This window comes from Callorhinchus milii, unplaced genomic scaffold (assembly GCF_018977255.1).
Source record: "Callorhinchus milii isolate IMCB2004 unplaced genomic scaffold, IMCB_Cmil_1.0 Scaffold4, whole genome shotgun sequence".
NCBI classification, from domain to species: Eukaryota; Metazoa; Chordata; class Chondrichthyes; order Chimaeriformes; family Callorhinchidae; genus Callorhinchus; species Callorhinchus milii.
This window is the reverse complement of record NW_024704745.1, coordinates 28,701,885-28,723,988: the sequence shown is the minus strand read 5'-3', so window position 1 is coordinate 28,723,988 and position 22,104 is coordinate 28,701,885. Positions and strand designations below refer to the sequence as shown.

General features: G+C 42.5%; 1 protein-coding gene and 1 long non-coding RNA gene across 5 annotated transcripts in view; one reads left to right on the top strand and one right to left on the bottom strand.

Annotated features, from left to right (window-relative positions):
- pcdh17 (protocadherin 17) overlaps nt 1–9,594 on the bottom strand; it is a 170,600-nt gene extending 161,006 nt beyond the window's left edge. For all 4 annotated transcript variants that reach the window (XM_042334705.1, XM_007893452.2, XM_007893453.2 and 1 more), the window contains exon 1: nt 6,805–9,594. In XM_042334705.1, coding sequence (XP_042190639.1) covers nt 6,805–9,279 — 2,475 coding nt within the window. In that variant the 5' untranslated portion in view covers nt 9,280–9,594. The remainder of the gene's footprint in view (nt 1–6,804) is intronic.
- Nucleotides 9,595–11,214: 1,620 nt separating this feature from the next.
- LOC103178615 lies at nt 11,215–21,377 on the top strand. Its single transcript, XR_487871.1, has 3 exons — nt 11,215–11,311; nt 21,055–21,155; nt 21,305–21,377. It is a non-coding gene; the product is annotated as an uncharacterized LOC103178615 (long non-coding RNA).
- Nucleotides 21,378–22,104: the final 727 nt, after the last annotated feature.

The following is a 22,104-nucleotide window of genomic DNA, read 5'->3' as shown; positions in this document are numbered from 1 at the left end:
CCTTCTTATTTTGCAGCCTCTCCGGTGTCTGGAAATCCAAATGGGATTATAGGGTTACTCTGTGTCTATCTGCTGTACTGCATATAAATTTACCAGAATATAATAGTATTATCAGAACATTCCCTGTTAAGTCCATCTGTGTGTATCTTTATGACCAGGCTTCTAATCGTATCAAATAACTTGCATATGAAATGAAGAACTATTTTGGAAATATGCTTAGAAAACTCAATAAAATAATTCTGGTATCTATTTTTGGTACTTCTCAATTGTTTCTAGGGTTTCTCAATTGTTCCTAACAAAACTGAACATAAAAAATGATTTTAATTCTAAGTAGAAATAGAAACCATGGCAACTGCTCACACAATATCACAGTGCTCGGCTGATGAGTTACTGTAGAGATGTCTGTGATCTAATCGTGAACAAAATTAGATGGCTTGCTTTTGGTATGTAACAAGGCGGTGCAATTAAAGATGTCCACATAAGAAAGATAGAATTCAGAGCTTGAGATGGAAACAAGATGATATTAGACCACAGAGACGGGCTCACTCCAGACTGGCACTAGTTCAGCTTATCCATTATACAAATCTTAGAAGATGTTAGAGTGTAACATTGCCAAAAGAAGAACTGAATTTTTGCTCCTTCAGTAATTTATGGTTCTGATAAAAGTCTTGCGAAATGCAGTGAAAAGTGTGAAATACTATAGTTTTCAATGAGAGTACAGTAACAGCTTAATCATTGCATGAAGCTGCAGGTGAACAAAATAAAACAAGAGTGTTTTGTATNAAAAAAAGGTACTTCTTGAAGTGTTCAATAGTTTGCATGTAAGAACTGAATTCACATATATCAACAACTTGCATTTATGTAGCGCCCTCCACGCCGGGCGGCGTCTCAGTAAGCTTAACAATGGTGGCACCCAAGGCCAAGCCAGGGGGAGGGGGAAGGTGACCGTAGGTGTGGTTGAAGAGGAAGACCTTCAGGCGTGACCTGAAGATGGGGAAGGAGAGGGCGAGATAAAGTTGTTGAGGGAGGAGTTCCAAAGTTTCGGGGTGTAGTGGCTGAAGGCATGGCCGCCGATGGTGGAGCGGAGGATTCGGGAGACACGGAGGAGGCCGGACCCAGTAGACCGGAGGCAGCGGGTACTGCTGTGAGGAGAGAGGAGGTTAGAGAGATAGGGGGCTGCCAAGGAATGGAGGGATTTAAACACTAGAATAGGATCTTAAAGTCGATCCGCTCTGTGACAGGGAGCCAGTGGAGTTTGGCAAAGACTGGAGTAATCGGGGTACAGAGTTTGGTGCGGGTGAGAATGCAGGGGTGGAGTTTTGATTGAGCTGAATTTTGTGAATAGTGGAGGAGGAAAGACCGGCGAGGATTGCATTAGAATAGTCCAGCTGAGAGATATCAAAGTAGTTCTCAGATGCTATCCCATCTGAAGGGTTCTGTATAACTGCAAGTTGTTGTTATTGTTGTTCAAAGCAAATTATTTGCTACTAAGAGTATAGTAAGGCAAATATTTAGATGTAATGGCCTCACCAATATTGAGAAAGTGTCATCAGCCATCACCTTACCAAAGTATATAGTTAGTGTATACTATTAGAGAATTATTTTACTAAGATGGGTGCTGGATGCCACGTTTCATTACAATCCAGAAGTAATTTTATGACGTGCTTCTACATTCATTCATTCCGTAATCCTTCTCGGATCTGATTATATCCCACTAAAAATAATTTTAAAAGTTAGCCACGTTCAAAAAACAACCCCCTCTGAAATGAGTGTTAATCGACAAGCTTTTGGAGCACATTCAAGAAAAAAATCAAAATGTGATCAGAAGATAAGTACACATGGATGTGCAAAATCATTGTAAACTGAAGTGCCAGAATTTTCTGAGTATGTTTGAGGAGATTTTCTTTCAACATATGCATCGTGAATTATAAGTGCCCTAGCCTGTCAAGGCTTTAAATAACCATTAAAACTGAATTAGAAATTAATCGTACATGCAAATTGCAACTAAGTACAAAATGTTTGTACTTAAAGGTGAATTCATTGATGTTCTTACACTCTCCCTCCCTTCTCACCTGCAGAAAATGGACCCATAATTTTTAATTTAATTTAAAAAAGTTTGTGAAGATTAATTTCACTCTCTCAACTTACTTTACATATCAGTATCTTTAACTCAGTGCCCTACACTATTAGAAGAGTTGTGAAGCTACCCTGAGGCTTGAGAGATACCTTGGTGTTACACAGCAACCTGAAAAATACAGCACCTCATTGGTTTTATGCGTTAGTAACCACAATTAGAAAACTAAAGGTAAACCTTTGTAAGGCTCCAAGGACCAGTTATTTTTTTCAAAAGTGAAACGAGGCAGTGCTATGATTTGAAGATTGATCTTTCACCTGTGGGGACCAGAGCTTAAATCTACTTAGATTGATGCAAAGAAAGGCTACCCTTTTGATGCGATGGTGCTAAATGAAATGAATTTGAACAGTATCATACCAGCTCCTAAGTGGGCATGGGCCGAAAGCACAACAGTGCTTGCAAATTGACACTGAGCTAGCAAACTCTGCCAAAGAGACCATAAGTATGGCTGATATGAGAAATAGAAAAACTCACATGTAGGTGGTATGAGGTGTTCTTCCAAGTCTAGGGTTTAGACACACTGAAGGGGAAGAGGACTTTGTATTTGGACATACTATGCCTAACCTTGGAGTTCTTGATGCTAACACCATAAATGTCCATCATGAGATGTATTTCATTCCCCAATACTGACATTTCCCCAGTATTCCCCAAATAAAGCACTTATGAAGATATGTTCCCCTCCATCAGGACCCTTTTAAAAATTAAAGTTACAAAGAATTATTATTGACATAGATAGCTAATATCTGTTTTTTTTTAAACAGTGAATGCTGGTATATCATTGGGGTACTAATTTTGCTGGTTACTAAATCCCATTGCGTAACCCTTCCAAGCCAGTACATACAATAGTCATCACCATTCAGTAAATTAAAATAATTTAAAAAACGGTCTTAATGTTAATCTGTGTTACTTTTTTTAAAATCCTATGGTGAGACTCTTTATTCGCTAAGATGGAAAATCAGTACATGTTCACACAGCTCTCAGCCTTCATGTTCAAGGAAGAACCTCCAAGTTTAATGAGACAAAATCAATTATGAAGTTAGGTGAAGATATATTTGTTTAAGGACATACACCCAGATACACATATGGTTTACAGAATTCCCATGAGTGGAAAGAGCCCAGGTTCTGAGGAGTCGCACTGAGCTGTTAGTTAAAATCAGCTGAAGCTTATTTATTATTGATGTTATAGATCTGACAAATCAGTGTTTGGGGACAGATGAACTTAAAATGTCTTCTTGCCTTTACAAATGAAGGGAGAATTAACATAATAATCTTGTATTTACATTTCATGTGATTAATGTTTATACACATATTCCCCATAATTTAAATGATCATATTTGCTGCCTATTATCAAAAATTGCAAAGTTGTTATAGATGAAATGCTCTTCGCAATGGCAACAGTATCTACTGGTTATGTATCACATTTTTATTTGATAAATATTAAATGCTATTGTTATCAGTAAAATGAAAAGCACAGACAAGACCACATGAAGGGTTAGACTGTGTTTTGAGAACAATGAAAACTGAGAAAGCAATTACTAAAACAATGAGTTATATGTGAGTTCCCATTTATTTATCTATATTTATATAACACATTTACTGTACCTGAAGATCTGACCCTGTATCACAGATGTTTTCCTAGTTTTGTCAATTATATATTTCCCATGAGACACAAGAGAAAACAATTTAACAGGAGCTAGTTTGTCTGATTTAAAGGAGCACTTTTGTCTTTTTATTGTTACCTTGTGCCTTGCCCCATGATCTGTATTGAGTTTTTCCTGTATCAAAAAATATTTATGTGTTTATAGGATCTTTTGAGAAGCTAAAGCCAGAAATGACTGAATGGTGGCCTTTTTGTTTTCTGTAAACAAAATCTGTATTGAAACTGTTATCGATGCATTCTGACAGGTGTTATGATTCTTGATACCCGTGGGTCCATCATATGCACTATGGGTACTTGCATGTTGATTTGGCAGGATTGTGTTTTGCATCACCAAAAAATAAAAAGCAAGATGTATTTTATGAAGGAGGGCATTAGTTACTTGTCATCACTTTAAGCTGCAATGGCCAATCGCTGATCTTTTATTATTATTTTATTGCCCTACGATCTGACAAATGCATTGACTGTTTGCAAACCTCCACTTATTAGTTGTAAACTTACATGCATGTAGCATTTCTTCTTATTGTTCTGAAGAAATATGGTTGTTGGTAATAAAATGTACAGAAGTCATAGGTGTCAACAAACCACTTCACTGAATTTATCACAAATCTTTTTGTTAGTTAAAAGACATAATGGAAACAATATTCTAGATTTGCTGTTTTTATACTTGAATTCTACTTTAACGCTTTCCCAAACTTGCATACATTTGAATAAAATACCTCCAACAGAGGGATTGGTGGGACACTTGAAGAAGTAGCCAGCATAAATACTTTGAAAACTTCATGAGCCAGTAAAAAGGATCATCCAAGCAGAATGTGTGAAGTCTGCTGATATTACAGGTAAACCATAGAGTTAAACAAATACAGTACTTTATTTATTATCAAGTTATTTTAAGCGAAGGAAAATCACTTACACATGGCTGATTTTATTTACTTATTATACTATGCTAAAGGTAGTGTTATCAAATTCGTAAGATACAATGAATTAACCAAGCATTGTTACATAGCTTGTTCTGGCACACACGTCAGCAGTGTGTGGGTTTATGCGGCCATGTTTGTTCTTTGTACAATTTCTTTGACGTGTGGCAGTCGGGGGAGTGGGGGTGTCAGACGGAAACAAATGCAATATCTTCAAGTTTTAATCTTAACAATGTAAATTATAATACTTTTTGGAGATCAGCATTCATACCGAGGCCATCAATTGGGAACGGGTTGTTAAAGTAAAGCTGGAATAATTATTAGTCATGAAAAAGCTTAAATTCAGAAGTCTTCTAAAGGAAGGTCACAAAACTAGCTCTCAACTATCATGAAAAATCATCTGCACTTGAACAAGTAAATACAAACAATGTTGTCTCAAAATGAATAAGCTGCTTATATTCAGTTAGTTGGAATTCATGCTTCCTAAATATATCATACATTAGTTCCACTACGTGCTATCAAACATCTCTAGTTATATAAACTTTGTGAAACATGTCTGTACTCACTCAAGAGATCAAAGAATTAATGTAACCAGGACAGTGGGATGAACAGCACAGAAAATTGATCTTAAATTGCTTTATTTATAATCGAAGAAGATTTATCCTAAGAAACATTTTGTAATCTTCATTGCAGAAATGGGAATGGCTTTGAAAACTGAAATAAGTGTATCAAGTGTGATATGATCTTATTCGTCCATATTTTAAAGCAAATTAATATCAAAGAGCAACATTTTGGGATCCAAAACAATGTCACCACTATAGTTCTAATCAATATAACTGTTTGAAAAATGCTGTATTATATTTCCAGAAAGGCCACTGACAGACTATTTAAGCTAGAAGACTATTTAACCATGGATGTAAATTAATGGTGTGAATCTAAAACACATCGATGTTCTGAAATGTAATTCAGTTATCAATGAAAAAGCTGTTACAGTGTGTCAAGCAGGAAACTGTAGCATTTTACTGAGATTAGTTACACGAGCTTTTACTTTTTTTTAATCATTTAGAAATTTGTCATTTTGAATACCAAAATGAATAATTTGCAAAAATAAAATGCACGCGTGTCAAACTTTTATTGAAGCATCAACCTTTTCTGGAAATTTCATAAAAATTGGAATTGAAATCCACTGACATGATTTCGCTGGGACAGTACACCAAAATAACTACTTTACTACACAAAAATCACACTGTAATGTTGCACATGTTTATGTAAAGGCTGCTTATTCATTTTTGCCTGACAGAAGGTGAAAATACCTTTGTGATTAACACAATGCTACTTCCCCTTTCAGATGGCACTTTGTGGAAAGGTTGAGGTATTTGCAAAAGGTGCCAATTGTTCATCTGATAGTTATTAAAGAATAAAGTAATGCTATTTGTGTTCTTTCGTGTGGCAGTAATATCTGCGTTGTCCTTAATATTACCCTTTGCTTTGCTCTTAATATAGACCCAAATAATACTCTTTGCTGTGCTCTCAGTAAAATTAAGTATTTCTACTAAACTTACATACACACTGTTGCTGAATATCTTCAGCAAAACACGAAACGCTTACATCTGACACTGTCGGACATGTTTCCCCTAAAAATCAATAAGACTTTAAAGGAAGATAATAAAGCCAATGCCGGTTCAGTTCCAAACTGCCTGGTCATCGTGAGAGTGTTTTTTGAAAGCGGAATTATCTCAGTGTAGATGAAAACAAACCGAAGGAATCGAGGGGGAGAAAGAAGGCCCCACTTCTATTTGGGGCCATCCCACAAAATGGGACTTCAGTCACACATGCAGATCGATAAAGGCGGTCAATACTCTTCACGCCAAAGGGATCGACCCCAAAGGGTTGCATTACACAACACTGACCGTTCGGGGGTATTAAGTGCGCGGTAGAACATCCCTTAAAAGACGTAACGTACCAATAAATGGGTCCCCAGTAACTTCCCAAAAGTCTTAAAAGTTAAAAAAAAAGCAACAGGTGCAAACCCCAACCCCCCCCCCCCCCCCACCCCACCACCCCCCCCCCCCCCCCAAAAAAAAGAGGCATTTTACCTGAATTAGCGACATTCTGGTGGCCGGAGCCTCGGTGGGGTTTGCCCCCTGCCCAGAGAAAGTGTGACAGACCGCATGGCCCTGGGGGACGGTGAGGTTGTTGGAGGTGGGTTTCAAGTACATAACCTCTGAGCGGGGGGAGCTGAGCGGCAGGCGAGTCTGGTAATCGAAATAAACCGGGGAAGATGCCAGGGAGGGGCTGCTCACCACGTTCATCACATCCCTCTCCTCCACCTCGCTCTGCACCAGCATGATGTCGTTCTTGCTGATCTTCTTCTTCTTGCTGCTCTTGCCCAGGTGGGGGTGCGAGTACTCGGCGATCCTGCAGTTGTAGGTCCTGATCTCCTTGTTCTCCCGCTTGCACTTGACGGCGATGGTGACCATGGCCGTCAGGAGGATGGCCGAGATGGAGCTGAGGGTGACGATCAAGGGCAGGGACATGTCCCAGTGGTGGTGGTGCTCCTTGTTGACCCGGTGCTGGTCCTTGGGGGCGGCTCCCGTGTAGGTGATGATGACCAGCCTGGCCACGGCGGAGAGCGAAGGCTTCCCGTGGTCGGACACTTTGACCACCAGCTCCGAGGTGGGCGACATCTCCTCCCAGAAGGGGTGGGTGGTCCTGACCTCCCCGGTCACCGGGTCCATCTCGAACAGGTGCTGGTCGTTGCCCTCCGCGATCTCGTACGACAGGCGCCCGCTCTCCCCGTAGTCGTTGTCCACAGCCCTGACGGTGGCCACGGTGTAGCCCACCCCGGCGTTGCGGGGGACGTGGATCTCGGCCGTGTCGTTGAGCAGGAGCGGGAGGACGATGACCGGCGCGTTATCGTTGACGTCCAGCACCGTGACCCTGACGGTGGAGTTGCTCTCCAGGTGAGGCGACCCCGCGTCTTTGGCCAACACCTTGAACTCGAAGGACTTGGTTTGCTCGTAGTTGAAGGATCTCAGCGCGTAGATGGCCCCGTTGGCCGGGTTGACCGACACGTACGTGTAGATGGACACGTCGCCCACGTGCGAGGGCAGGATGGAGTAGGACACGCTGCCGTTCTGCCCCAGGTCGGGGTCGTGAGCCAACACCGAGCCCAGGTACTCCCCGGGGATGTTGTTCTCGGGCACCTGCAGCACGTACACGGGTTTGGTGAAGCGGGGCGGGTTGTCGTTCTCGTCGGCCACCTTCACCGTGAAGGACCTGGTGGCGTTGAGCGGCGGGGAGCCGTTGTCCCTGGCCACGATGGTCAGGTTGTACTCGTCCGTCGCCTCGCGGTCCAGCGGTCTGTCGGTCACCACCGTGAAGAAATTGTCGTAGTTCTCCTCGAGCTTGAAGGGCACGTTGCCCACCACCCGGCACTGCAGCTGCCCGTTCCTGCCGAAGTCCCGGTCGGTGACTTTGACCAGGGCGATGACCGTGCCGGCGGGGGCCGTCTCGCTCACCGCGCCCTGGTGCACCGACACGAAACTGATGGCCGGCGAGTTGTCGTTGGCGTCCATCACCCTGACCGACACTTTGCAGTGGGCGGGGATGGAGTTGGGACCCAGGTCCCGGGCTTGCACGTCGATGTCGTAAATGCTGCTCTCCTCGTAGTCGATGTTGTCCTGGAGTGTGATGACCCCCGTCCTCCGGTCGATGGAGAACAGCTCCCGGATCCGGTCGGTCACGTAAGGGCTGAAGGAATAGATCACCTCCCCGTTGGTGCCTTCGTCCGGATCGGTGGCGTTCACGTCGATCAGGAAGGTGCCCGCGGGGGTGTTTTCCACGACCTCCACCGTGAAGGTGGGCTCTTCGAACGAGGGGCTGTTGTCATTGGAGTCCACCACCTTGACACTGATCTGCATGGTCCCCGATTTGGGAGGTTCACCTCCGTCCAGAGCCGTCACCACCAGGACGTGTCGGGGCTGATCTTCCCGGTCCAGCGGTCTCTGGATGATCAGCTCCGGGAATTTGGTGCCGTCCCCCCGGGATTTCACGTCGAGCCCGAACAGGTGGTTGGGGGTGCTGATCGTGTAGGTTTTCAGACCGAATTCGCCGGTGTCGGGATCGTAAGCGCTGGTCAGAGGGATGCGCGTCCCCGGAGCCGCGTTCTCCGAGATCTCGATATCGATCTGCTCGGAGGAAAAACTTGGCGCATTATCGTTGATGTCCAGGATCTCCACTTTAATCATACACAGCTCCTTGTCGTTGGCAAAGACTTCCAGCGAGACCACACACTTGGGAATCCGTTTGCACACCGTCTCCCGGTCGATGCGCTGCTTGGTGTACAGTAACCCACTTTCAGGATCCACGTCCAACAAATGAGGGGCTGAATTCTCCAACACCCGAAAGTTAGGTTTCCTTTGATCTGAACTCGTGCCCAGACGAGCATCTTTCGCGATGTTCCCGATCACAGTGCCCGGTCCTTGCTCTTCCAGGATCGTGTATTTCAGATTCTTCAAGGTCAGAGCTCGAGTCCAGAGTAGGAGGAACATGAAGATATGTAGGTACATTCCCAGCACTTGGTTTCCTATTTCTCTTATTTTTTTTTTAACCTGTTGATTTACAGCTCAGACAACAGATGAGCGTGTAGCCGCTTACAAGTATGGCTGCGTCTCACAACTAGCATTTCAAAAAGAGACTTTGACGCCAAGAAAAACGTCCCTTGTCACCATCTTGCATTATAATTCCTTAGACAATCGTGACCGACACTTTATTCCCTTAACCACCTACGGATCTCTTTTATACGGCAGAGGGCTTTGAGATGGGGCTTCTGTGGTATTATATTATTATATCCTGGAATGCGATTTCCAGCTTCCCCCCCCCCCACCCCCCCACACCCCTACAACGAAAGCGAGTGAAATCCAAGCGTTTGCAAAATGCGGTGGTGCAGCCCGATGTTCCAGTTTCAAGGTTTGTCATCTGTTTCTTCCAATTTCAGAAAATGCAGCTGCTGAGCATTTTGCATGCTGCACACACACACTGGCTGGATGAATATCTCTGTGTGCGCCTATCTCCTCTCAAGAAAAGCGGCTGCAGCAATAGCGAGCTGTCAGTGAATCGCACAGACTGAAAAAAATACTTTTCTTTCCCACCCACACCACCACCACCACCACCACCACCACCCCTTATCTCCACTTCAAGAGCAGCGCTTAAAAGCTTTCTGTGGCAGGTATATGATTTCCGTGAAAGTCTTCCATCTCCAGTTCACGCGATCGACAGCCCTGAGTGACACTTACGGTGTAAAAAGAATAGATAGAAAAAAAAATCTGCCTCCTGCTCTCTGTCTGTCTGTCTCTCTCTCTCTCTCTCTGCAGCAGCCCCGAGCTGTGACACACGGGTTACTTTTCCTGTTGATTCTCCTCACTTATAAAGGGTAACTGAGGCTCTTGAGTGGAGTCCTGTTGCACTGTCTGGGCTCAGCGGTGAGTGACACTCACAGACTGGATGCTCTCTGCCTCTCTCTGTCCTGGTGTGTGTGTTGTGCTGCTCGCCCGGTGCACACTCTTTAAGGCTGCTTTGGCGAGCTCTCCCTTCGCAGACACTCTTCCCAGTCTCTGACTCGATCAATTCCCCCTACAGCTTGTTAAACATTGCTACATGATGCCTCTCCGGCCAATGGAGCACAGCGTCCTCTGGCATCGCCCAATCTGCACCCGACTGCGGTCAGACAACCCGGCCAATGGAGAGGCGAAATGTCGAGTCTGGAGGCGGATCAGAGGCGGGAGAGGGACGGGGAGAGAGAGAGTGTGTGGGGGGGGGGGGGGATGTTGGTGGTGGTCGGGTACCGGCGAGGGAACGAGCAAAGGAAAGCGCGATCCCGTTGCTCGTCCCAGTCCCTGGTCCCGGAGTCGGGCTCACGCTTGTGCAATTTTTACATGCGCTGTTTATGAATGAAGCGATCAGCTCGCTGTTGCGTGTCTGTGTGTCTGTCTGTCTGTCTGTCTGTGTGTCTGTGTGTGTCTGTCTGCATGTCGGTGTGCGAGCCCGAGCTCTCAAAAGAAAATGCAATCGGTATAATTAGTTTTTGTTTTGGGTGTGGGGGGGGGGGGGTGGGGGGGGGGTTTGGGGTTTTTGTTTTACAAATAAATCGTATTACTTATTGCAGAAGTATAAGTGTGTGTGTGTGTGTGTGTGTGTGTGATCGACTGGGTAGTTATGAAGAATAACAACGCAGCTCCTGGAGGCGGCGGGAGAGTCGGATACAACAAATGAATACTAACTAAACAGCGTTTAGCGCACGTCAGTGCTGACGGCAGGAAAAATAAAACCAGACAAGAGCTTCGGGAAAGGACGCCGCCTCGGCCGTTCCAAATAAAATTCCGCGCAAAGAGAGGAAGGACGGATTTTTTTTAAATTTTTTTTTAAAAAAAAATATTAAAAAAAAGGAAAGGTCGGACGACGTATTTTTTGGGGGGGGTTAGAAGAACAGATAGCAGGCTGCCGGGAAGCGGGGAGAGAAAAGACCTGCACAGGTTGGAGGAGGCGATGGTGGTGTGAGGGACTCGGTCGGGACTCGAGGGGAGTTGATGGGCAACAGTGCAAGTAAATGCCTCGTTTGTCACCGTTCATGTCGCGATCTGAGAAGGTCGATACGAAACACCTCACCCACCGGGGCCAGTGTCGTACGAGACATCCGAGGCTGTCGCAACCAAGGCGGTAGTTTGCATTGCATGCGAATCTCATCGAAGAAACGTACCGCTGTCCGTCGCCGAAGCTTTTGCTCAGTCCCATGAGCATCATCGGCGCTAACCGACCCCGGTTCTAACCCCCCGCAACGGGGGGAGAATTGCCCCTCAGAGCGAAGTTGTTTCCACGCTTCGTTTGCCGTCTAAATGCACGAATGCACCGCTTCGCTTCGGATTCAAAGCGAGCGCCTGCATTCAAATAAAAGGATAAGTTAACCCCCCAACTTTCATTGGCGGTGTTACCCAGTGAGACATGCAATAGATGGCATGTAAACCCACTCCCCTTCCTCCCCCACCCCCTCCCCTCCCCCCCCCCACCCCACAGATCGGCATGCAAGAGAGCACCCACAGCCACCCGCAGTTTGTTACAGTCCCCTGTGTCTGGAAGTGTGAGCTTTAATGCAAAATAAAGCACAAGATGCGAGTTTTGTAAAGGAAGTCGACTCGTGTCCCCCCCCCCCACCCCCACCCCACCCCCACACACACACACACAAAACAAAATTGGTGAAAATGTTTGATCGCGATCAGGTCTCAGTGAAATGTGCGATTGCTACAGGAGCAAAACCTGGCAACGACTCAGCGATTCTTTTACAGAGAACAAGACGTTGACATTTATTGCAGCAGAAGTTAAATTCAAATGGATTATAACAGCCCTTAGACACGCACTCCGTCCCCACCAGCAGACTTTTTGCTATATTTTGAAGGAAAAACAGAATTTGAAATGATTTGCATAAGTGGTCTTAGTTCAAGGTAACTATCTACAGGATAATACCACGGCTTTCACTTGTTAAATATGGTAATCATTCATTGCTATGCTTTGTGACATCCCAACTCACAAGAAAACAATATTTTTGTTTCATTTTTGGCAAGGCTCTCTTTTTTTTTGCCACTGCAGGTATGTATGTTGGTGGACAGCGATAGATGGCAGTCTCCCATGTTCAAATCGGACCGTATGAGTCGAACTGCATCGTATTGGATTTTATTCCATTGCAAATCACAGGGAAATACAGTGCCTATATGAGCTGTGTAGGAAAAAAAAATAACAGGACTAGGAAAGATTGAGAGCTCTGGGTGATGCTTATGATACATCATGATAAGATGTGAGAATGATGCTCTATTGGCTTGCGAACTCATCTGAATACACACAGGGTCTTGTACCCTTCCACACACTTCCAGGCAATTCTTGTTCTGCACAATACAGATTTTAATATTTCCACGTCGATGAGCTTTTGCGTTCGAGCTTCTATCCTCTCTTATTGCAGCCTCAACGCCGCTTCCCATCGCATTAGGATTGGGGTTACCATTATGTTTTCCCAGGTGGCTGCATATAAAATGTCAGGAAAAAGTCGTTACGCAGAAACCCCAGATGATGGGACTGTGCTTCTATTTGAATTAATTGAGATAGAGGCAGTGTTTTACTGGGAAAAAACGATATGATAATAGTGGTTTATTGGATTCAAATATCTATGCAAAAATATGTTATATTGTGGCAGTACCCTAAATTGAATGAGCTTCTCGAAACTCTTTGCACAAATGACTATTAGAGAAAATGATAATGCAGGGAGAGAGGTGCATTGAGAGCATAAGATAAGAATGAGAAAAGGCTTTTCGGCTAATCCTGATATTTAATTATTTACACATGACCTGCTCACCCTTTTTTGAGTGTAATCCATTCTCTACTTGTTGGTAAATGTACTGGCTCTGTATTGGATGTGTGTTATTACCTGATTATCAGTAAGTTTACAGGTCTTGGTGATGTACGCTTATAATGTGATGTTCTCATTAAAAGTGTATGCACCAAAGTTGATACGTTTACCAATTGATTGAAAATAATATATGTACAATAATAATGGAGATTATTCTCCAATCATTAACATGTACACCAAACTCTACTGTGAGGCTATAATGGAAAATATTATAAACTTTTTTATTGGTGTGTCAGTTGTCTGACATATGCAGAAACTCATCATTATGCTTAAGAGTATCCAAACTAGACAGAGTTCCACATGCATATGTCAGCTACACATGGAAGTACCACTGTGTTTGGAATGAAAATGCATACTCTCCCTGGAGGGACACCCCTGCTTACCTATTTTTGGAGAGTATTAGATACAGTTTGGTAAAAGCTGAGGCTTAGGGGCCCCAGAGTCTGTGTTGGGGTATTGGTGGAGGTAAACCAGCTAAAATCACAATTTGCAATTGAGAGCACTGCCTGGCAAGCTGTCCATTGGTTACCGAGGCCAAATCTCCCTACCATTTGCCTTGCAGAGTTAACAGAAGCTGATTTGGAAGAATCCCTGCCTCCAATAACTGGTCTACCCAACGATTCCAACCTTCCATCAGCACCTTAGAACCAGCTCAGCTCTAAGGGGACCCAGCTTATGTCCTCCCCAAAAAAGATGTCAGCTCATCAGCATCAGTAAATTTACTAGGGATCATCAAATTAGGCTCAAGAACAGTAGCAATTACTGAGAATTACGAAATATTTTGTTCCTGCCACAGCATGAGACCCAAATCTCCCTATTTCCACTGAATTAAGTATCTGTCCATTTCTTTTCTGACTGAATGCACAGAGTCCATGTTCACTGTGCTAGATGGCAGTCTGTTCCATAAAATGAGATTCAACCATTTACTTATTCATTCAGTTGCATTCCTCAGCTTATAATCATATTTTCCTTAGGGCGATTAGCTTTTTGTGATAACTCATTGATTTAAGACACAGTAACATCAATACACTAGAGCTGTTTCCAAAACAGCTTTTGGTACATACAATATAATGTCTTGGATACAATACTTCAGATTTGATCTTGACATAGAATGTCAGTGATCTTAAATGGAATTTGCATAAATTCTCTATTGCTAAATCAACTCTAAGAAGCTTGATTTCTTCTTACATGCAAATATTTACTTTCCACTCAACAATTCCTAACTCTCAATAAAATTGTCCAAGATTTAAAAAGTACTCCAATATCTCTGGTGGTCTATCTCGTTTGGAATTTCTACTAGGGTGGAAGAACAGGGTTGTCATCAGATAGATGATATTTCCTTCACACCTGACTACTTGGGGTCTTGTTTGACCATTAACTATCCTTTCTACCCTATATCTGCGCCATGACCTGATCTGCCTTCCCCCACCTCTGCAACTTCCCCCAGCTCTGACACTGTCTCACACCGCAGGCTGCCGAAACCCTCATACATGCATTCATTACATCAAGGCTCAACTATGCAAATTCACTGCTTGTTGGCCTCCCCAACTCCTTCCTCCACAGGCTGCAGATCATCCAGAAATCTGCAGCCCGTGTCCTCTCCCGCACTAGGCTCTGTGACCCTATCACCCCCATCTTTGCCCAACTCCACTGGCGTCCCATCACTCAGAGGATACAGTTCAAGATTCTGGTCCTCACCTTCATAGCCCTCCACGGTCTCACCTATCTGACCTCCTACCCCCTACTCTCCTGTTCGCTCCCTCCACTCAGCCGGCTCCGGCCTGCTTCACGTCCCCTGCCTCGCTCGCCCCACTATTGGTGGGCGGGCCTTCCAGCAATCTGCCCCCACCCTCTGGAACTCCATCCCACAGTCTCTCCATCTCGCCTCTTCCCTTGCCATCTTCAAGACCCATCTCAAGACCCTCCTCTTTGACCATGCTTTCAATCTCCCTGCTTCCCCCCTGCCCTCCACCCTCCCCCACCCCGAACCCCAGCTCGGGTCCGTAACTCTGTCTGTCCAGCACATTGGGACGTCCTCCCAACATGAAAGGCGCTATACAAATGTAATTTTGTTGTTGTTGCTGTTGTTTTTACTCAGTTTTCATCATACTTTCTAGTCTCTGTTAGTTGTATTTATACCAATATGGAAAATAGCCCTTAATACATTTTGCCTTTATTCTTTCTAATTTCATATCCTCCTTTCTGGATCTTATTGAAATAATTTGTTTAGCTCATTCTTACTGAGGACCTTCTTTTGTGCAACTTTTTCATTCTTCACCTTCTGAGCAATGAAAAAGTTGAAAGAATGAAAAGAGGCTCCTTCTGGACTTCTGCTCGTGTTGGACAAAGTCCAGTGTTCTACAACAGATCCCTGAAGGTGTTCTTTAGGTCTGGAGAGAGCATTATGCGGAGTTGGCATATGACCCAACAGGCCGTAGCAGAGATCCACCTGTATGGAGGATGGAAGAGCTGGTTGGAGGTGTAGAACAGATTGAAGGCCTTAATGACCCAATCCGTTGGGAGCAGGTGGACTCCGCATTGCGGCACCTTGCTAATGACAAGGTAGCAGGTGCGGACGGCAATAATACTGTTCCTAAAAGCTGCTTGGGGGATGACGACTGGAGAATGGTGAGAATCTTTTGAGTCCAAGCCAGGAACTCCAACTGGTACCTGCTAATCACCTAGTGAGGCCTCAAACCCGTGCTTGTTGGATGTCAAATGACCAATTAATGATTATCCTCTGGGGGTGGGGATGGCTGGCAAGGGGGAAATTTAAGCGGGGAATTGAACTGGCTCCAAAATGACATGTTAAACAACGCAATGATGGAATCAAGCCAATCCTCTGTAGTGGTCTCGGTAGTCCAATTCCTGAGCCAAGTTCGTCTGCAATGCTTCAAGGTACTGCTGATCACAGCTTAGCCAGACTGGCACACTATCAGGATTTGGAAGAGCAGACCAGTCACTGGGACAAGGACTCTTCTTATTCTTCTCCTGTTAACCCTAAAAGCAAAAACCCTAACTGGTAAGGTGGTCCCAGTTGGTAAAACAGTGGGAAAGCTTGCCAGACAATGTTTTCAATGGTAAGGGTATGTGGTTTTAGCTGGTTAGACTCCAGCAGTATCCCCAATAAGCATAAGATGCACACTCTAAGGTCCCAAGCCTTGGTTGTTGCCAACTAGTCAATACTCTCCAGAATTAGGTAAGCAAGATTTGTTCCTTCAGGGAGAGTGCACATTGCATTCCAATAAATATCTCTGAAATGATTAGGTGGAATGCATGGATTTCTCAGTTTGATTTGGATACTCTTAAGCACAGTGATGGGTTACTGAAAGTCAAACTCCCGCTGACCAAAAAACTTCCTCATATAAGTTTAAAGTTAAACTTATTGTCTTATTAACACTTCTTTTTAATTATTTTATACTTGGTTCCTATAAGGATATTTGGTGGAGTCTTGTGCGATAAGCCTCACTATTTCACCTAGATTTTTAAAAAATAATCGTTAGATAAACGCAGATATGCCTTCTATATTTTAAAGATCTAGTAAGATTAGTTTGTGTTAATATTTTGAAACATGCTCCTAACAGGTAAGAAAAATAACATTTCTAAATGGAAATGCATTATTAGAAACAGTATGTTTGCCCACTCGCAGTAGGCAATGAAGCCCACTGTAAGGCATCAGAAGTAGATGGTTGAGTTTCCAGGTTTTGGCTGCGAAATATTGCCAGTTACAAACAAGATTTCCTGTTAATGACTGTAGTTTTTTATTGGTGAATCCCCTTGGGAACCATCCCCCTTTTAACTCTTATGTATAACGTTATTATATCAACTGCATTATCCATATAGAACAAAATGTAATTTTTTGCTGTGTGTAAATCAATACATTTTAGGAAAAGAAATATACTTTCCTGTATGATTTGATGATAAAGGATTATATTTCAACTTTATTTCTTAAGGAAGTTGTATGCCAGAGTTCATCTTTTATGTGACTCATAGCGAGCTAACATCTTGTTCTTTATTTCCTTCCCAGTAAATTCTATAGTTATTATTTTTAATTTGAAATTTGCAACTCATACATATATCCTAAATTTCAGAGAGAATGTAAAATATGTAGTATGTTTTGACCATTAAATGATTTTTATATAAATGTGCTGATTATTATTGCAATTCTGGAGAATGTTAACAATGTAAACAAAGCACTGTAAATTCAGTCTTCCTTTTTTTTATATAAAGCGTGTGGGCTAGAAATCCATTTACTTAGAAGAGTAGACACCCACGTGTACTCTTTTTAAGTTGCTGATACACGTACATTAACAATGAAAAGCACTGATGCTTCAACCTACAAAATGCACTGCTTTTGCATGTTGTTGCCATGAAATAATTGCTTTACTGAAATCTTTGTGAGAGACCCCCCCAAAAAAATGATTATAATGCAATGCAGAGATGATTTCTGGTAACAATGAAATACATATAGAGTGAAATATCAGATACATAGCTGTGTGTTTGAAAAAAGGGCAGCAGTGTGTTTTGAAAAGATTTGCTTTGAAGTTGTAGGTGAAGCTTCATTTCATCATATAAAGAGATTTTATGTTGTTACTATTTGTAGCCTAAAGACCTTTTCTTTTGCTTTTCTTGTTATATCTTATTTTACTATGCCCACATATATTTGTGAGAATGTTTCCAAAAGAGTTTATTTGCTTGCACGTAGTATGTAGTCAATAGAAATAAAGGGATCAAAGAGTTTTATTTGAAAACAAACAATTTATTAAGTGATAGCTACCAATGATAAGCAATACATACTGGACAACTGAGAATAAGCAGACTGATTGTGGGATGAAAGTACAATGAGCAATAAAAGGATTGCGTGGTTTAACATTCTGCATCTTTGTCTTCTGGGACCCATGTACACATTTGTTTAAAGTGAACATTTTTCTCTTTGGCACTTGCAAGGATCTGAAGTGAAGCAAGTTTCAGTAACCACAATCCAGTTTTAGCAGGCGTGGAACTCTCCATAATGCAACCTGAATTGTCAAGTTCCACCCAGAGCTCAAAAAACAGTACTATAATTAGGGGATGGAGGGTGGCGGGTGGGTTACTCTAATTTACAGATTGGGCTAACCATAGGTAAATGCATTTGTAAAGTCCTTTTGTTACGGTTTCTTGGCATAATCTACTGTGATGTTGATGGGGAACGCCACTGAAATTGAGAAAATTATATTGTTCAAGTCAACAGGAAAAAGTAAGAAGGAACTCAGGATAGTAGTTATGTGCTCAAAAATATATACAAGCCATTCTGGAATCCTTTTCATAAGAACACCAGTAATATCTCTCTTTACCCAAGTTTTCATACATGATTAGCATAGACTTGCCTATTAGACCACAGTATACTGTATTCATACTGGGTCAATAGGAACATTTATAAAAATAATCCTTGCATTTGATATGGCACTTTAGCACATCTTCGAGATGTCTCAAAGCGCTTCACAGAATATATCATATTCTGTGAATATGACTATATTTTGTGGGTGAAACACAGCAGTCAATTGCGCACAGTAGTGTCCCACAAACAGTGGTGGATTGAAGTGACCAATTTTTGGGGTATGGAATTATTATTCCCGGAAAAGAAATCCACCAATCGACTAACAACTGGGTTCCTTGGGGAAACATTTGCAAGAGAATTGCTCTATATCATGTTACAATTGATCTTTTTGACTCTGACCAAGTTTTCCCAAAAGTTTGAAAGTAAAGACAAGCTAACAGTAGATGTGTTTCCTTCAGTTTTCTTTTTTTTAGAAAACCTTTTATTGGTTTTTCACTCTATGCAGAATTACCAAAAAGTAACTTGCTTCTCCAGTCTTATGTAGTGTTGAAAGATGTTGGCTTGGGTCAAACAATACACAGTGTGATAGTGGCAAATAATGCTCTGTTGCTGCTACCACACACTAAAGGGAATGATTACTCAATGCCTTGCCATGTGTCTCATGATTGACTGTCCCCAACAGCGTATGAAAGTGCAACATTTAGCCAACCAGAGAACTGTACGTTCAAACATATAATGAGTTGTAGTGCCTACAAGTCGATTTTTTGTTAGAAAAATATATGTAGCTAAAACTACACTACAAATGAAGAGCATATTCTAGCATTTTTGCCTGACAATGTTTTTGGAAGGACATAGTACTTCACTGGAATACTGCAGTAGCTACTGGCAAAAGATGGGTTGTCAATTGCGAGAGAGACAGGCTTTAACTGGTAAGTACAGGGTAAGTAGATCATCTATAGGTTTGTATATGGAATTCCAGGTCTAAACCTAGCAGATTGTGGGGAAGCTTTCAACTGGAGGCTGTATGGCAGGATAATCGGCTGGAAATTCCAGTCTATACTTTGCCTTTAAGGTCATTTTGACTTAAAATTTTAAGATGGCAAATAATTGTAAACTTTGCTTAAATTCAGTCTTAGTTTGCAACTTCCAATTTAAGACTGAATTCAAGTGTTATCTTATACATATGCATATATTTCCTCCTTTAATTTTAAATTCAAATCTATTATTTTTTGAAAACATAACTGTTGTCATGAGTCTTTACTTAATTCTTCCTGTAAATATTTCTTGGATGGGTATAATTTTCCCAACTTTAGGGGAGTTCCTCATCAACACAGACTACAGTTTCCAAGAAACTGTAAATAGACACTGTTAATGTCTGTTGCCCCCAAAATGGATATATTTCAGGCCCTTTGCACAGGATGGACACAGCTACCGTATCCTGAAAATGAATCCAAGTTGATTCCTCGCAGGAATTTCAGATTTTGTTTTACCATTATCTTTCTACTTTACTCTTCAAACTACTTTGCTCATTTGAATTAATCTATGTGCTGTATATTACATAAATTCTACTGCCAATCCTGCTTACATAAACATAGGATGTAGGGAGCAAAAACTGTAACATTTTGACACATATTTATTTTGGTCAGGCACATGCAGAAATCCATCACCATGCTTAAAATGACCGAAACCAGACTGAGAGTTCAACGTACGAACAGCTTCTACACATGGAAATTTCCCAGTGCCTGGAATAGAATACATACTCTCTTCCCTGGAAGGACGCATCTGCTTAATTCTGGTGCAGGTTCATGTTAGCCAAGGTTGGGGACCCAGCATGTGCTTTGTGGATATTAACCAATTAAAACCACATAGCTTGCCATTGAAGTCACAGTTGGCAGGCTTCCTGTTGTTTATCCAGCTAGGATCATTTTACCTATTACACTGCTTTCAGGGTTAATAGGAGCATTAGTTTAAGGAAAATAATAGAATCTTCATCCCGAGTGACCAGTCTGTTCCTCCGAATCCCTCAGAGAAATCAGACTGGCTGGTCTGTCAGCAGCAATTTTTTGGGGTATCATGAACCTGCCTGGCTCCAGAACCCAAATCCCGAGAACACCAAAGAGGGTTGCTTCAATTTCAACAATCTGTTGCCAAGCATGTTATTTTAGAGCCAGTTCAGATCCATGGAGGATGGTAGTTGGTCATTTGATATCTGAAAAGTGTAGAGATGAGCTTTGACTTGAATTTAACAGGCAACAGTGAACTTTCTGGTGAGCAGCACCACTCAGTATGAAATGTGTGAGAGCATTGCTGCCATCCTCCTGCCCATGTTTCAGGCACACATCCCTGCTCATTGATGATTGGGTACACAAATTGAAGTATGGAGCTTGAGGAGCAGCTACTCACCTCACTGCATACCAAACAAGGTGGATACTGAGCCCAAGATATATGAACATGTGTGAATGAACTTGGACGCTTCCAGCAGCTATCGCCTCAAGCCTTAGATAAATAATGGAGCACCTCAGCTTCAACGATTCACTGAAGTAGTGTCCTTTGTCTAAGACTACCTATCTTTTACAGGTCAGCGTCATGAATATGAAAGTCATGATTTGGGGGCAAACTGAAACTCAGGACAGCAAACAGATAACAGATTACCTGTACAGAAATCAATAAGCAAAAAGGTAAGCATTTTAAACACTTTCATGTTACAATGAGAGATTAAATAGATTGCTGTTGAAGGTTGAGGAAAAAGGATAAAGTACTTTTATTTTCTTGTCCTTTTGTGTTTTTCTATTGCCACTCTCCATGACATATTTTCCACCGGGCTAAGATATTAGAGGAGTCGATTTGATGGATTTCTCCAAACCACCATGATTACTGGTATGGTAGAAGGCACTATTCAAGTTGGGAGACTGCAAAAGAATGTGGAGCATCAACATTACAGTCACTGAGCGATTGTGTATGTATTATGTGCTGGAGATACATCAAGAATGTCTGCAATTCACATTTACCAGCTTCTGAATTTAAATGTGCCCATTGGGATTCTGGTCATTTTACAATATATAATAATAATCCTTACATTTGATTTCTAACCCCAATTCACAAATCCCTGCTATCTATACAATGACTAAACATACATACAGATATGCATGCATACATACATACACACACACGCACCCACCCACCCACCCACCCACACACGCACGCACACACATACACACATACATACATACATACAGACATACAGACATACAGACATACAGACAAACATACATACATACTTGAATGAGTGGATGGAAGGAATTCACCCACCCACTCCACTTCCACCAAGGAAGGATGGACGGGCGGGCGGATGGAGGGAGGGATGGATGGATGGTGATTCGAACTACCTAGCCACTAGTTTGCAGTGCTTGGTCTGGGCTGTACACTCCAGTATTGGCGCAGGTGGTATACCTGACATGACCTTCTTTTTGCCAAACCCAAATTGATTTAACTTCCTTAAATCCTCTGTGGAGCGAAACACATTTTATTGACAGACAGCTGTGGGACTTAATTTTACCATCTTGATTGCTCGACCAATTGAACCACTGTGCCAAGGGATTCAATATACTTAAGCAATACTTTTGAATT